At 43.7% G+C, this 13,430-nt stretch overlaps 1 protein-coding gene across 3 annotated transcripts in view; it reads right to left on the bottom strand.

Moving 5' to 3' along the window:
• Positions 1–409: 409 nt before the first annotated feature.
• actr3b (actin related protein 3B) overlaps positions 410–13,430 on the bottom strand; it is a 107,307-nt gene continuing 94,286 nt past the window's right edge. For all 3 annotated transcript variants that reach the window (XM_033044193.1, XM_033044200.1, XM_033044210.1), the window contains 3 exons: positions 3,343–3,468; positions 1,957–2,040; positions 410–839 (listed from right to left, as the gene is read on the bottom strand). In XM_033044193.1, coding sequence (XP_032900084.1) covers positions 744–839; positions 1,957–2,040; positions 3,343–3,468 — 306 coding nt within the window. In that variant the 3' untranslated portion in view covers positions 410–743. The remainder of the gene's footprint in view (positions 840–1,956; positions 2,041–3,342; positions 3,469–13,430) is intronic.

Below are 13,430 nucleotides of genomic sequence, written 5' to 3'. Positions count from 1 at the left end.
AAAAAATGGTCAATTCTTGAGTGGCCAAGTCAATCACATGATCTGAACCTAATTGAGCATGCCTATTATATGCTGAAGAGAAAACTGAAGGGTACTAGCCTCCGAAACAAGCATAAGCTAAAGATGGCTGCAATGCAGGCCTGACAGAGCATCACCAGAGAAGATACCCAGCAACTGGTGATGTCCATAAATCGCAGACTTCAAGCAGTCATTGCATGCAAAGAATATGCAACAAAATACTAAACATGACTACTTTCATTTACGTGACATTGCAGTATCCCAAACATTATGATGCCATGAAATGGGAGGAGTATGTATAAACACTGCTGTAATTTCTACATGGTGAAACGAAATTATTTTAAAATGGCCTTTATTAAAATCTGACAATGTGCACTTTAACCACATGTGATTTTTTCTATTCCAAATCTCAAATTGTGGAGTACCGAGGCAAATAAATAAATAATGGGTCTTTGTCCCAAACATTATGGAGGGCACTGTATGTACTAAACCTCGGATCCAAAACACTTTGACTATTTAGCTTAAATATAGGAAACAGAACATAAATAGCTGGCGCACAGTGAGCTAAATGGAAATGAGTCTAGGCAGTGCCCAAAATTTATAGCATAAAGCATTCCAGGTACAAATGTCCAGATTTCGATTCAGCAGGGTATAAATGTGTCAGTTGGTACACCCATCCTGTTTTGTAGCAGGCCCTTTAATTCCTATGCGGAAATCATGTGCTATTATGACATAACACCAAAAACTGGGTTGTGCCGACAGATACTAGGACCAAATTCTTCGTAATCTTTTTTTGTATGGCACACTTGGTAAAACTCAGGCTATTGAGAGGAAAAGAAGAAGAAAAAACACGCAAGCATGATATTGTGAAGTATCATGATGTTTTAAAGTAATACGAGTTTTATTGCTCATTGGTTATTCCCAATATTTATGTTGTCATCCCCTTGCCTTCACACTCACGTCTCACAGTCATAGAATCAAATAATTATTACAGTACGGGAAGAAGCCATTCATCCCATTGAGTCTGTGCTGGAGTCTGGAGCCAGGAGTCTGTGCTGGCTCTTATTTGAGCATTCCTGGTTGAGTCCATCAACCACTTGGTGCTAACGGCCAGAGGTGAATTTGAAATCCATTAATTTGGTGCTGGCTCAGCCTAGCTTTTTAACATTAAACTCAATATAGCTTTGCCACAGAGTTAAGGTATCACAATGAAATCACTGCTAGGCACTGTAACCAAAACTAGCTGTACATTGCCAGTGTATGTTAGGGGCTGCTTACATGTCCAGTGCAGCCAGTTGTGCATCAGGGCTGCACTGTGGCATTTAAAACAACATTTGCTATATTAAAAGCCACATATTGAGGTTAATTCCTGGAACTACCTACTCAAAGCATTATGAGGTAACTTCACCACCTTCGCAAAGGCAAGTAGAGATGGCCAATAAATCCTGACCTTGTTAGTGATACAATATGTATATACTGAAAACTATATATTTTTAAACCATCACAGAAAGACACAAAGTGCTAAGTAATTTAGCAGCTCAGGCAACATCTCTGGAGAACATGGATAGGTGACGTTTTGGGTCGGGACCTTTCTTCAGACTGAAAGAAAGTTAGGAGACAGGAGAGGCAGGACAAAGCAGGTGATAAATGAACCCAGGCGAGGGGGTGGTTGAGTGACAGATTGTTGGATGAAGGCCATGGATGAAAAAAGCCAAAGAATCCCCACCTCTCTTCTCGCTGTCTTCACCCCCCTCATCTACAATCAGACTGAAGAAGGTTCCCGACCCGAAACATCACCTATCCATGTTCTCCAGAAATGGGACCTGACCTGCTGAGTTACTCCAGCACTTTGCATCTTTTGTTTTAAAAAACATGCACTTTCTATCCAAACTGCAGGGTTTTCCTGGAAGCTTCAGTCAAAATAACATTGTCACTTACCGTTGACGCGAGCATGGAGCCACCAAACCAAACTGCATATCGCTGCATTTGATGCGTTATTGCCTGAACCTCAATTGGCTTTGGCTTATTAAATAAAATAATAATTGATCATCAGTAAGTATATTCAGAATCAGATGCAAGGATTTACTGCCATTATTGTACATGAACACAGAAAAATATTTGGTTGCACTTTTGGAACTTGCACCAGTTTAACTTTTGCTTTATGCAATTTATCAGTTTAATTAGTATGATTAAATGTCGAACATTTTTAAAATTGAGCTTTTCAATTCGGAAAACTGCAATTCACAGTCACCGTTTTCATAAGGCATGTTTCTGAACAACACTATAAAAGTATTTAAATGATGATCACTTAAGATTCTGAGACCCTATCCAGCGGTTGAAGCCAGATCTCAAGAATTTCAGGTAGAGGGAAGCTAAATTTCTCTACATGTTTGGGAGATTGCATGTTTTGCCTGCAGGACTAACTTTTGCAGCAGAATCCATCTTGACATCTTAGATTATATTATTCCCTTTCCCATCAACCATTTATCCCATTAATTATGAAAACAGGATGGACTAATAGAGTCATAGAGTCATATAGCACAGAAACAGCCCAACTTGCCCATGCCAACCAAAATACACTAGTTTCAACTGCCCGAGTTTGGCCTATATCCCTCCAAACCTATCCATGTACCTGTCCAAATATCTTTTAAATGTTATTATAGTACCTGCCTCAACAACCTCTCTCTGGCAGCTCATTCCATATAGCCATCATCCTCTGTGAAAATTGCCCCTGGAGTTCTTATTACATTTTTCGCCTCTCACCTTAAATCTAGGTCCTCTGGTTCCAGATTCCCCTACTCTGAGTAAAATATTTTGTGCATTCATATAGTGGGTAAATGTTAACTGATTGAGTTGGGTTGTAACTTCTCTAAATTTTGGTTTTCTGTATGTAGTGGAGGTAAGAGAAAATACTGGCAGTGTAATATGAATTGGTCACATTTTTTCCTGAATGACATTTATTAAATGAAATAGGTACACAATAGGCCTTTTCCTAAATGAAATAGGCACACACAAAATAATACAATTACATTGAGCACACTCATAGAGAAAACTGATCTTTTTAAGCCACGAAATAAGTCATGAATTTTTGGCCAACAAAATACACCTTCACTAACATTGAGGATTTCAAAATAATCAGACAAAAAGGCAAACTTATTGCTTTCAGTGACATATTCAACACTAATTGTTTAGTACACTTTTGTTGTGATTCATAACATACAGCTCTCTCCTTAAACTAAAAAATACATCATGGGGGAGAATTATTTTTAATTTTCCAAATTAACTCAAAGTAGAGAATGAGAACAGAATTAGAAAATAACTCACCTTTATTCGACCAGCACTAAGCTCTTCACTAATTTTTAATCTTGCATCCACTACTCTTTTTAGATCTCTTTGCAGGCGACGTCCAAAATCCCTAAACATTGTCGAACCTCCAGAAAGAACTATATTCTGCAAGAAATATTTCATTCAAAATTATATTTTCATATTGCATGTGGCTATGTTGAGCACCAGCTGTATGAAATGACCATTCATATAAAGAATATGCATTCCAGTGCACACCTGTTATAATATCAAATAAATAAAGAAACACTTAATGTTTCAGTAAGCTTGTTCACATCTCACTCCCATCTACAGGGCTCTCACTTAACTTTTTTTCCCTGTTGCCAGCCGGGCAATCTTGACAGCTTTTTAGGTTGCCAAATGACAATTTAGGTGGTCATTTAAGACGGTTTGCATGACGCGTGCGATAATGTGCTCGGACGAAGTGCGTAGTTACCGGTCGGAATTATGCTCAATGAAGCATTCACATATTATGTTCAAGAAGGAACTGCACATGCTGGAAAAGCGAAGGTAGACAAAAGTGCTGGAGAAACTCAGCGGGTGCGGCAGCATCTATGGAGCGAAGGAAATAGGCAACGTTTCAGGCCGAAACCCATCTGTCTGAAGAAGGGTTTCGGCCCGTAACGTTGCCTATTTCCATCGCTTCATAGATGCTGCCGCACCCGCTGAGTTTCTCCAGCACTTTTGTCTACATTCACATATTATTTCTGCTTCAAATAACTCACAAACTAAACATATTCACCAATCAAGACATGATATATATATATATGTATGTTTTAATGTTATTTAGCTTGTTCTATGTGGGGAGATGGGGTGGTGGGAGAAACTTTTTTTAATTTCTCACCTCGACAGAATTGTGATTTTATTTCCATATCGTATCTTCGTCCACACTGCGGCTGGTGGGGGCGCTGCAAGCCGGCAGCTCTGTCAGCAACGTGTTAGTCTTTTCAACTTTTTTTATTTTTTTTGTGTGTTTTAATGTATGTTTTTAATGTTTCATTGTGTGTCTTGTGTGGGGGATGGTGTGGGGGGGTAAGGGGGAAACCGTTTTGGTCGCCTCCTCCATGTCACCTCCCCCGTGGCCTAACAACAAGGATCGGTGCGGCCTTTCCCGGAGACGTACCCGGGGCTTCATCAGCTTCCGTGAATAGAAGCCCGCCAGTGCGCATGCGCGTCATTACGTCTTGCGCATGGCGCACCGACTGACTGGAGGCGCGCTGCTCCTTCCAGCGGTAAGTTTAAACCTGCAGGTAGGTTTTTAGAACATTTCCAGGTTCTGTTTTTGTTTTGCAGGAAGCTCTATTACAGAGTTTGCCTGCTGGATTCTATTTCGGGGCGAAGTCCAGACGGACCGCAGGGAAACTGGTTATGGGGCATGGGGAGATACCGGTCCGGACCGTGGAAGCACGGGTAGCCGGCGGCCGTCGGGTTCGCTACCTAAGTCGCTGACAATGGGGTCCCGTGGAGGGGGTAAATCCAGGAGTAAGGCAGTCTCATCACCCGAGTCGCTGACAGTGCGGTCAGCAGCTCCCAGACCGCTATGGTGTCCCAGAAAAGGGTTTAAACCAGCAGTAAGACAGTCAGGCCTTTGGACTCGGATGAGTCGGGCCAGGAGGGTTCCCCTCCTTCAATGGGTAGCGTCTGCGGACGTCTAGACCCACATGGAGCACCTGATGGAGAGGTTGCTCCACATTGATACTCCAAAGGAGGGAGTTATCAGAGCAGGTCTCCTTGGGGGCCCGCGGCAGCGGCACCTGTTTCAGGGCTGCACAATGTCTCCCTGTCAGAGGAGGGGAGCATTCGGGGTAGGTTCATGTCTGAGTCTGAGCAAAAACCCTGATATAGGTCCGTAGGAGGGGCCATGTCAGCACAGGTATCCTCAGGGGCCTGCGGCAGCACCTGTTTTCAGGGCTGCCAACGAATCTCCCTCTCTGTGGAGGGGAGTGCGAGTGGTCAGTGTGTAACTGACTTCAAATTCGAAAGTATGTCCGTGGAACATACTGGAGCACATGCATATGGCTCCAAGGAAATACTCGCAAATGAAGGGGTTACTGCCGGAAAAGTTGGTTCCAGCCGTTGGCAGAAAACCCGGAAGGGGCCAGAGTTCCCCTCACGCTACAAGTGCCGGCAGTGAACAGCACTATCAGGGGTGACATTGGAGGCATGAATCCAGGAAATGAAACCAGTCGCCGAAACTTCTCTTCAGGTAAGACTTATCCACCAGGTATACCTGGATGAGGAAGCAAAAGCTGTCGGCCTAATCAAGGTACCAACAACAAAGAAAGCTTCATCGTTTCAGCGACGATACACCCCACGCTTCATCGGCAGTAAGCAGTTCACTGAAGCTGGTGGCAGCTTGAAAGCTGGGCAGAGGTCTTTCAGGCAAAGGTCCAAGCCGGTCTCAGGAAATATGGAATCCACACACCCTACCAGTCCTACTCTCCAATCAAGGACGGGAATAGAACCTACATCAGGGGCCTTTGGGCTTACCATAAGACCACCGGTAACCATGGAGGTAGGTGGGTCTGGTTCTTCCGAAACATGGGGTATGTGGACCATTTACAAGTTGATCATATTTACACTTGTTTTTTGTACAAATGAGGATGATAACATGTGATTGGTTTATTTTTGCACAGTAAGGGTTCCATGCATGGCTTGGAATTGGGGCCAGAGTTGTCTTTCGAGGCAAGCTCAGTATTACGGCCAGGATTGCCTTCCGAGACAAGCTCGGAAATATGGCAAGAGTTGTCTTTCGAGGCAGGCTCAGAATTATGGCCAGAGTTGTCTTTCAAGGCAGGCCCAGTATTATGGCCAGAGTTGTCTTTCGAGGCAGGCTCAGTATTACGGCCAGAATTACCTTTCGAGACAGGCTCGGGAATATGGTCAGAGTTGTCGTTTGAGGTAGGCACGAAATTATGACAGGTGTGGCCTGTTCATTGTGAACGATGGAGCATGTCGGGTCGACCTTAATTTAACTCGCATGTGCAACATAGACTTTTCAGAATATGGAACTTCGTTACTGTTAAACAACTGATTTCCATCCTCAGGGATCACCGGAGACATTTAAAATATATCCGGATGGGACAATGATAACAGTTAAAGGGTTGCAAAATGGGCTAACTTAAGCGCTCAGGTTATTTACCAAATTACTAAACCGGTGCTTGGACTGCCAAAAGCGCAAAAACACTTGTTCTGGCTTATCTGGATGATATTTTATATGCTGTATTTTGCTAAAAGTAACTGTTTCAGCCGCAAACTATAGTTGAGAAATTGAGATTCTTCATCCATCCAATTAAATTTAAGTTGATACCAACTAGCGTTATTGATTATTGGGATTTACCTTTAATTATTAATTTGTCTGCCACTCCGCCCTCGGGCAAGAGATTGGAAATAATAGAAGCCGGTAACAACCTTGTTGTTATGAAACAGCCTTCTATTCATCAAGTGTAATTGCCAATATAGCAGCTGTATATCAGCTGTGCAAATTGGGTCTTTGCATTATCAGAACTTACAACGTGCAAAGTAGTAACCTCTCAGGTGCCATGTAGGTCATTGTTAACAGACCTATGCTATTACCAGCTGAAGCTACCAAAGTCACAATGGTGCACGAACAGTATTCAACATTGCTACAGTAGGTTTTGGTCACTAAATCTTCAGTTATATTACAAACTGTTGCTTGTGCTCAAAGATGGATAATTACGAATGCCATCTCTAGTCACGGAGGCAGATAGGATTTGCATGAGTTACCAATTCTCCAGTTACTGGTATCAACTACCTATAGATACTATGTGCATTCTAAGGGTTAAAGGGTTATTGTAATAATAATATATTTTATTGTCATTGCACATAAGTGCAAATTGTGCGAATATGCATAATTTGCATGCTCAATTCCAAGTTGATACACTGTGGTGGTGGAATATGTTAGTCACGTAGGCGCAATCCAGTCAAGTATCCTGTCATATTTACCTAACCTCATTTGGCGGTGGTGTATCATCACGTAAAATCAATGACAACACAGAATGGATATTCGATCACAAAGTACTTTATGATATTATGGTTCGATGAAACACCGAATATCGATATGTTTGTACCCAGGCTCATTCACCGGTTGCAAAAATATGTGGTTCACAGTGGCGAGAGATACATTCTCGCTGCATGGGGGAGGAATGGACTTTTATGTCTTTTCTCCATTTTGCCTCATTAGTCGGGTATTGCAATAAATTCAGCAAGATCCCGCTTCTTGGTTTTTGTACTGACTGACTGGCCTATGCAGCCATGGTTCCCGTTTATGTTGGGAATATAATAGTAAGATTAAACAAGAACTTACCAGTTTGAAGTTTGATCTTTATTTTATGAGGAGTTACGATGAGGGATTACGTGAAGAAGCCCCGCCAGTCCGCATGCGCGTCAATCTTCAAAGCAGCGGTGTGAAATCACAGGTAACAAGAATTGAAGTAACATAGTAAGATCAGAAACCTAGAACTACCAGATGACCATTGTGAGAGAGGGTTGGGAGTGGAGGGCACGTAATCCCTCATCGTAACTCCTCATAAAATAAAGATCAAACTTCAAACTGGTAAGTTCTCATTTAATCTTACTATTTTACTTCGGAGTCACGTGCGTGATTCCGTGAAGATTTCAAAGCTCTGTGATTTCATGCCTTGAGAAGCGAGTCTACACAACCACAACTGCTTCATTGACAGATGAGGGAAACATTCATAATGCATACAGACATGACATAGATTTAAAACATGCTGATGCTGTTTAATGAACAAGTAATAATAATAGTAAACCCTCTCGTCTGGATGTAACTATAAATAGAACCTAAAATAGAGTTGGCACATACCCCTGGTCTGGCAATGGGTTATTATAAAATGGTTGGAAGTTCGTTCGCTTGACCATGCTGCAGCCGTTAGGATGTGGTCCAGTGGAACGTAAGTAACCCTTGCTGCTGATGTTGTAGCTGCCCTGGTGGAGTGAGATTTGGAAATCAGTATCTACTGCTGCATGTCAAACCCCGTTTTATCACCTGGAGATGGTCTGAACGGATACCTTTTTATAAAGTTTTTTGTAACTAACAAGCATTGCTAGTTCAGAGCCTCGAAGGCTCTTGGTGACCTTGACGTATTGTTGTATATATGTGCCCTCACATAACCGAAGGTCCCTGGGTATGCCATGAACTAGTCTGAGACCTGACGCCCCTTCTGCTCTGCTTAATTAAATCATAATCATAAAATATTATATATTTTATTTACAGATATAATCATCCTGTCCCGTCGCAATTATGTAGCGACTGAACCCATTGCACTGAAACCAGCGCGATGAGGATAACTACCTATGAGAGCCGGCCAAAGCTAAGGATGTAGCTGGAGCCCCCTGGTGAAGTAGTGTTAACACAATGTCAATATCCCATACTGTCCCGTACTTGTCCTGGGAGAACTTGTGTTAAAGATATCCTTTACAAACTTGATATCCGGGGGTGAAACCCAACAGAGTGGGTTCTCTTTGCTGCAGCAAATATGATGAGAAAGCACGTTGGGCACAGTTAATGGCCCTATAACTCAATTATTGTCAAAAGCCCATTTAAAAATGAACTCCAAGACGTCAGTAATCTGTACCATATTAAACGTAACATTAGCATTAAACAAAACGCTTCCCATCTCTTGAAAGGGAAATGTACTGCTTTTTTGGTGTAATCCAGCACTCTGGGGTGAACACATACATGGATCGGTGTGACAACCCAAGCCGTAGGGGCAGTCTATTCAGAATCTGCAAGTCATAAATTGATGTTATCATGCAAAGGCTGGTTTCCCGAGCCACAGGCTGAACCAGCAAAGTTTATGTTTAGAATAACCGTATAAGGTTGTATTATTATTCCCGACAAAAGCGGGAAACAAAGCTGCATCGGCCAGTCAGACTGTAGGAAAACCTAAAGCGGGATCTTGATGACTTTATTTGAAGACCCCACTGATGAGGCAAAATGGAGGAAGACATAAAAGACCATTCCTCCTCCTTGTAGCGAGAATGGATCTCTCGCCACTGTTATGCCACATATTTTTGCAACCGGTGAATAAGCATGAAAACAACATATCAATATTCGGTGTTCCATCGAACCAGAATTTCATAAATACAACACCCATTCTGTGTTGTCATTGATCTGTACTTGATGATACACCAGTGGCAAATGTATTAGGTAAACTATTGCTGAATACTGTTCGTCCATCATTGTGACTTTGGAAGCTTCAGCTGGTAATAGCATAGGTGTGTTAATAATGACCTACATGGCACTTGTGAGGTTGCCACTTTGCACGATGTCAGTTCACCCACTTGCACAGCTGAATTACAGTTAGCATATTGCCAATTACTCTTGTCTCCGATGATCGCTGTAAATGGGAACACCCTATGAAATCAGTTGTTAGTCAGTAACGAAGTTTCCTATTCAGAAAAGTTTATACTGCACATGCGAGTTAAACAACATTCTCCACTTTCATAATGAACAGGCCACGCCTGCCATCATTTCGTGCCTCTCGAACGACAACTCTGGCCCGATTTCTGAGCCTGTCTTGAAAGACAATCCTGGCCATAATACTGAGTCTTCCTCGAAAGACAATTCTGGCCACAATTTTGAGCCTGCCTCGAAAGACAACTCTGTCCATATTTATGAGCAATTCCAAACCTGCTTGGAATGCTAGCATTGTCCAGTTTTACATGGTTAGATGCCGCTAGTAGATGACAATGTCTTAACCATTTGTGTATTGTACAACCAAGTATAAATATTACCAACTTGTAAGTGTTTCGGAAGTGCCAGACTTACCTATCTGCCTGGTTACCTTAGTTGTAGAGTAAAACTGGTAGGGTGCGTGGAACCTCTGCCCAGCTTTCATGCTGCCACCAGCTTCAGTGAACCGCTTAATGCCAATGATCCCGTGGGGTGCGTTGTCGCCGAAACGATGAAGCTTTGATCATTGTTTTTACCTTGATTGGTCCGATAGCTTTTGCTTCGTCCTCCAGGTTTTGCCTGTTGAATAGGCCTACCTGAATACAAGTTTCGGCGGCTGGCTCTAATGTCCCCCTGATAGCACTGTTCACTGCCGGCACACATGTGCTCCAGTATGTTTCACGGACATACTTTAAAATTTGAAGTCAGTTATATACTGACCACTCGCACTCCCCTCCTCAAAGAGGGTGAATCGTAGGCAGCCCTGAAACAGGTGCTGCCGCAGGCCCCTGACACCTGCGCTGATATGGTCCTTCTAACGGACCTATACCAGGATGGAACATTTTTTCCCTGATTCTGTTGGGATCACAAACCTTGCTGCCAGGAATGGTACCTCTGACACGTGCCCTTCATCCCTTGGGGTATGCTCCACGGCTATACCCTCAGACTCAGCGTCAGATTTACACTGATCCGGCATGCTCTCCTCCTCCAAGAGGGAGACATTAAGCAGCCCTGTCCCAGGCGCTGCTGGCGCAGGCTCTACCACAGGCCGGCGCTGCCACAGACTCGGCGTCAGAATTACACTGACCTGGCATGCTCTCCTCCTCCAAGAGGAAGACATTAAGCAGCCCTATCGCAGGTGCTGCTGGCGCGGGCTCTCCCATAGACCGGCGCTGCCACAACTCCTCTGTTGGAGTGTATCTAGGTGGAGCATCCTCTCCATTAGGAGCTCTATCCTGGACAACCCTCCAAATATATTATGCACTAATTGGGACCCGTTGGGTCCCAGCATCTCACGGGAGGGCTGGTCACCAATGCAATATTCCACCTCTCCACCAATTCCAATATTGCACGCCAGTGGGGGGGGGAGGGTGTCTGTTGCGCTAGTATGGGTGTTGCGGGCCGAAGGTACTGGTTTCCAGAGGGCTAGTATAGACATTGTGGGCCAAATGGATTATTGGGCTGGCAGCCAACTGTTGCAACGATTTTAAAAGCCAAGGCGAGGAAAACAATTGGGCTGCATCCACCTGACAACCAAAATTAATTTTGTGAACACAAACTTTTTTTAAAAGGCAAGGCAAACAATTGGGCTGCAGCCACATCTGACAACCAAAATTCATTTTGTGAACACAAACTTTTTTAAAAAGACGAGGCAAACAATTGGGCTGCAGCCACACCTGACAACCAAAATTCATTTTGTGAACACAAACTTTTTAAAAAAGGCGAGACAAACAATTCGGCTGCAGCCACACCTGACAACCAAAATTCATTTTGTGAACACAAACTTTAAAAAAAATGCGAGGCAAACAATTGGGCTGCAGCCATTTTACAGCGGCATCGAGGGGACTCACCGTGGAGTAGACGTGCGTTCAGTGTTATTCGCAGCTTAGAGAGCCGTGACCCTCTTGCTTCCTGGGTCTGGCAGAGTCTGAGTGAAGGACTACACTTCCGGGTTTTATAGTCCCTCCCCCCTGCCACCAGCGGGGGCAGCAGAGAGAATGGCGATTTAAAAAAAAACATTAATATCTCTCTGATTTTTTATCGATTGGAAAAATCCTCCGGTCCCGGAAGGCGCAGAGGGGCTCTGAGCGAGATGGCCAAAAATGACGGCCATAGGTGGCGGCGTTCTCTCGGAAATCGCAGCACAGTGGGCCAAAAACGGTCAAATTCAGACTTTTAGTAATATAAGATTACCGGAGGGGAATCCTCCAGGCCCGCAAGACTGCTTTATAACAACAAGGCCGTTACAGGTTTCATTAACTCCAATCTCTACCAGGGCCGAGTCATAGGCTGATTAATAGTTAAAGGTAAATCCTCATGACCAACAAGTCTATTTGGTAACAACTTAAATTTAACTGGATAGAGGACCCCAATTTCTCGAATATAGTTTGAGGCTGAAACAGTTGATTTTAGCAAAATACAGCATTAAAATATCTTCCAGACAAGACATAACAAGTGTTTTTGAACTCTGAGTAGTCCACTTTGCAATGCTTTACTGTTATCAAACTGTTATCATTGCCTCATCATAGCAATAGCCTCCTCCTGATTATTTCAAATATCCACAGGGCTGACCGACTTATTGTTGGTTTTACCCCATGTCCTGGGGACCACTGCAGTCTGGGAGCCGCTGACCACACTGTCAGCGACTCTGGTGGTAATGCCGCCATTGTCCTGGATTTACCCCTCCATGGAAGCCACTGACCGCATTGTCAGTGACTGGGATCGCAACCCCAACATCCGCCGGCTATCCACATCTACGGTCGGAACCGGGGTCTCCCCACAGCCCATAGCCGGTTTCCCTCGCCGGGCTCCGCAACAATATCCAGCAGGAAACCTCTGTAAAAAGAGGTTCCTGCAAGGAAATCAGAACCTAGTAAGAAATACAAAACTTACCTGTAGGTTTAAACTTACCGCTGGCAGGAGCGACGCGCCTGCCAGTCCGGTGCTTCGCCATGCGAACGACGATATGCGGACTGGCGGGGCTTCTTCACGGAATCACTCACGTGACTCCAAAGTAAAATAGAACCTTAGATGGTTATTCTAAACATAAAACTTTGCTGGTTCGGCCTGTGACTCGGGAAACCAGCCCTGCATGATAAAATCAATTCATCGACTTGCAGACTCTGAGAAGACTGCTCCTGCGGCTCGGATTGTCAGACCAAGCCATGTATGTGCTCACTGCAGAGTGCAGAGATAGCACCAAAAAATCAGTACATTTCCTCTTCAGGAGATGGGAAGCGTTTTGTTTAAATACTATGTTACATATAATACGGCACGGATTACTGACATCATGGAGTTCATTTCAAATGGGTCCTTGACAATAAATTAAGTATAAAGCCATTAACTGAGCCCAACGTGCCTTCACATCATATTTGCTGCAGCGAGCGGGACCCACTCTGTCGGGTCTCACACGCTGATATCCAGTTTATAAAGGATATCTTTAACACATGTTCTCCCAGGCCAAGCACACGGAAGTATGGGATATTGACACTGTGTTAACATTACTTCACCAGGGGGCTCCAGTTACATCCTTAACTTGTCTGGTCCAGCTCTCATAAGGTAATTGAGACCAACTCTCTGGTCTCAGCGCAACAGGTCCAGTCACTACATAAATTGCGACTGGACAGGATGG

This window comes from Amblyraja radiata, chromosome 2 (genome assembly GCF_010909765.2).
Source record: "Amblyraja radiata isolate CabotCenter1 chromosome 2, sAmbRad1.1.pri, whole genome shotgun sequence".
NCBI lineage: Eukaryota > Metazoa > Chordata > Chondrichthyes > Rajiformes > Rajidae > Amblyraja > Amblyraja radiata.
Note: the sequence above shows the minus strand (reverse complement) of the source record. Positions and strands in the feature narration are given on the sequence as shown.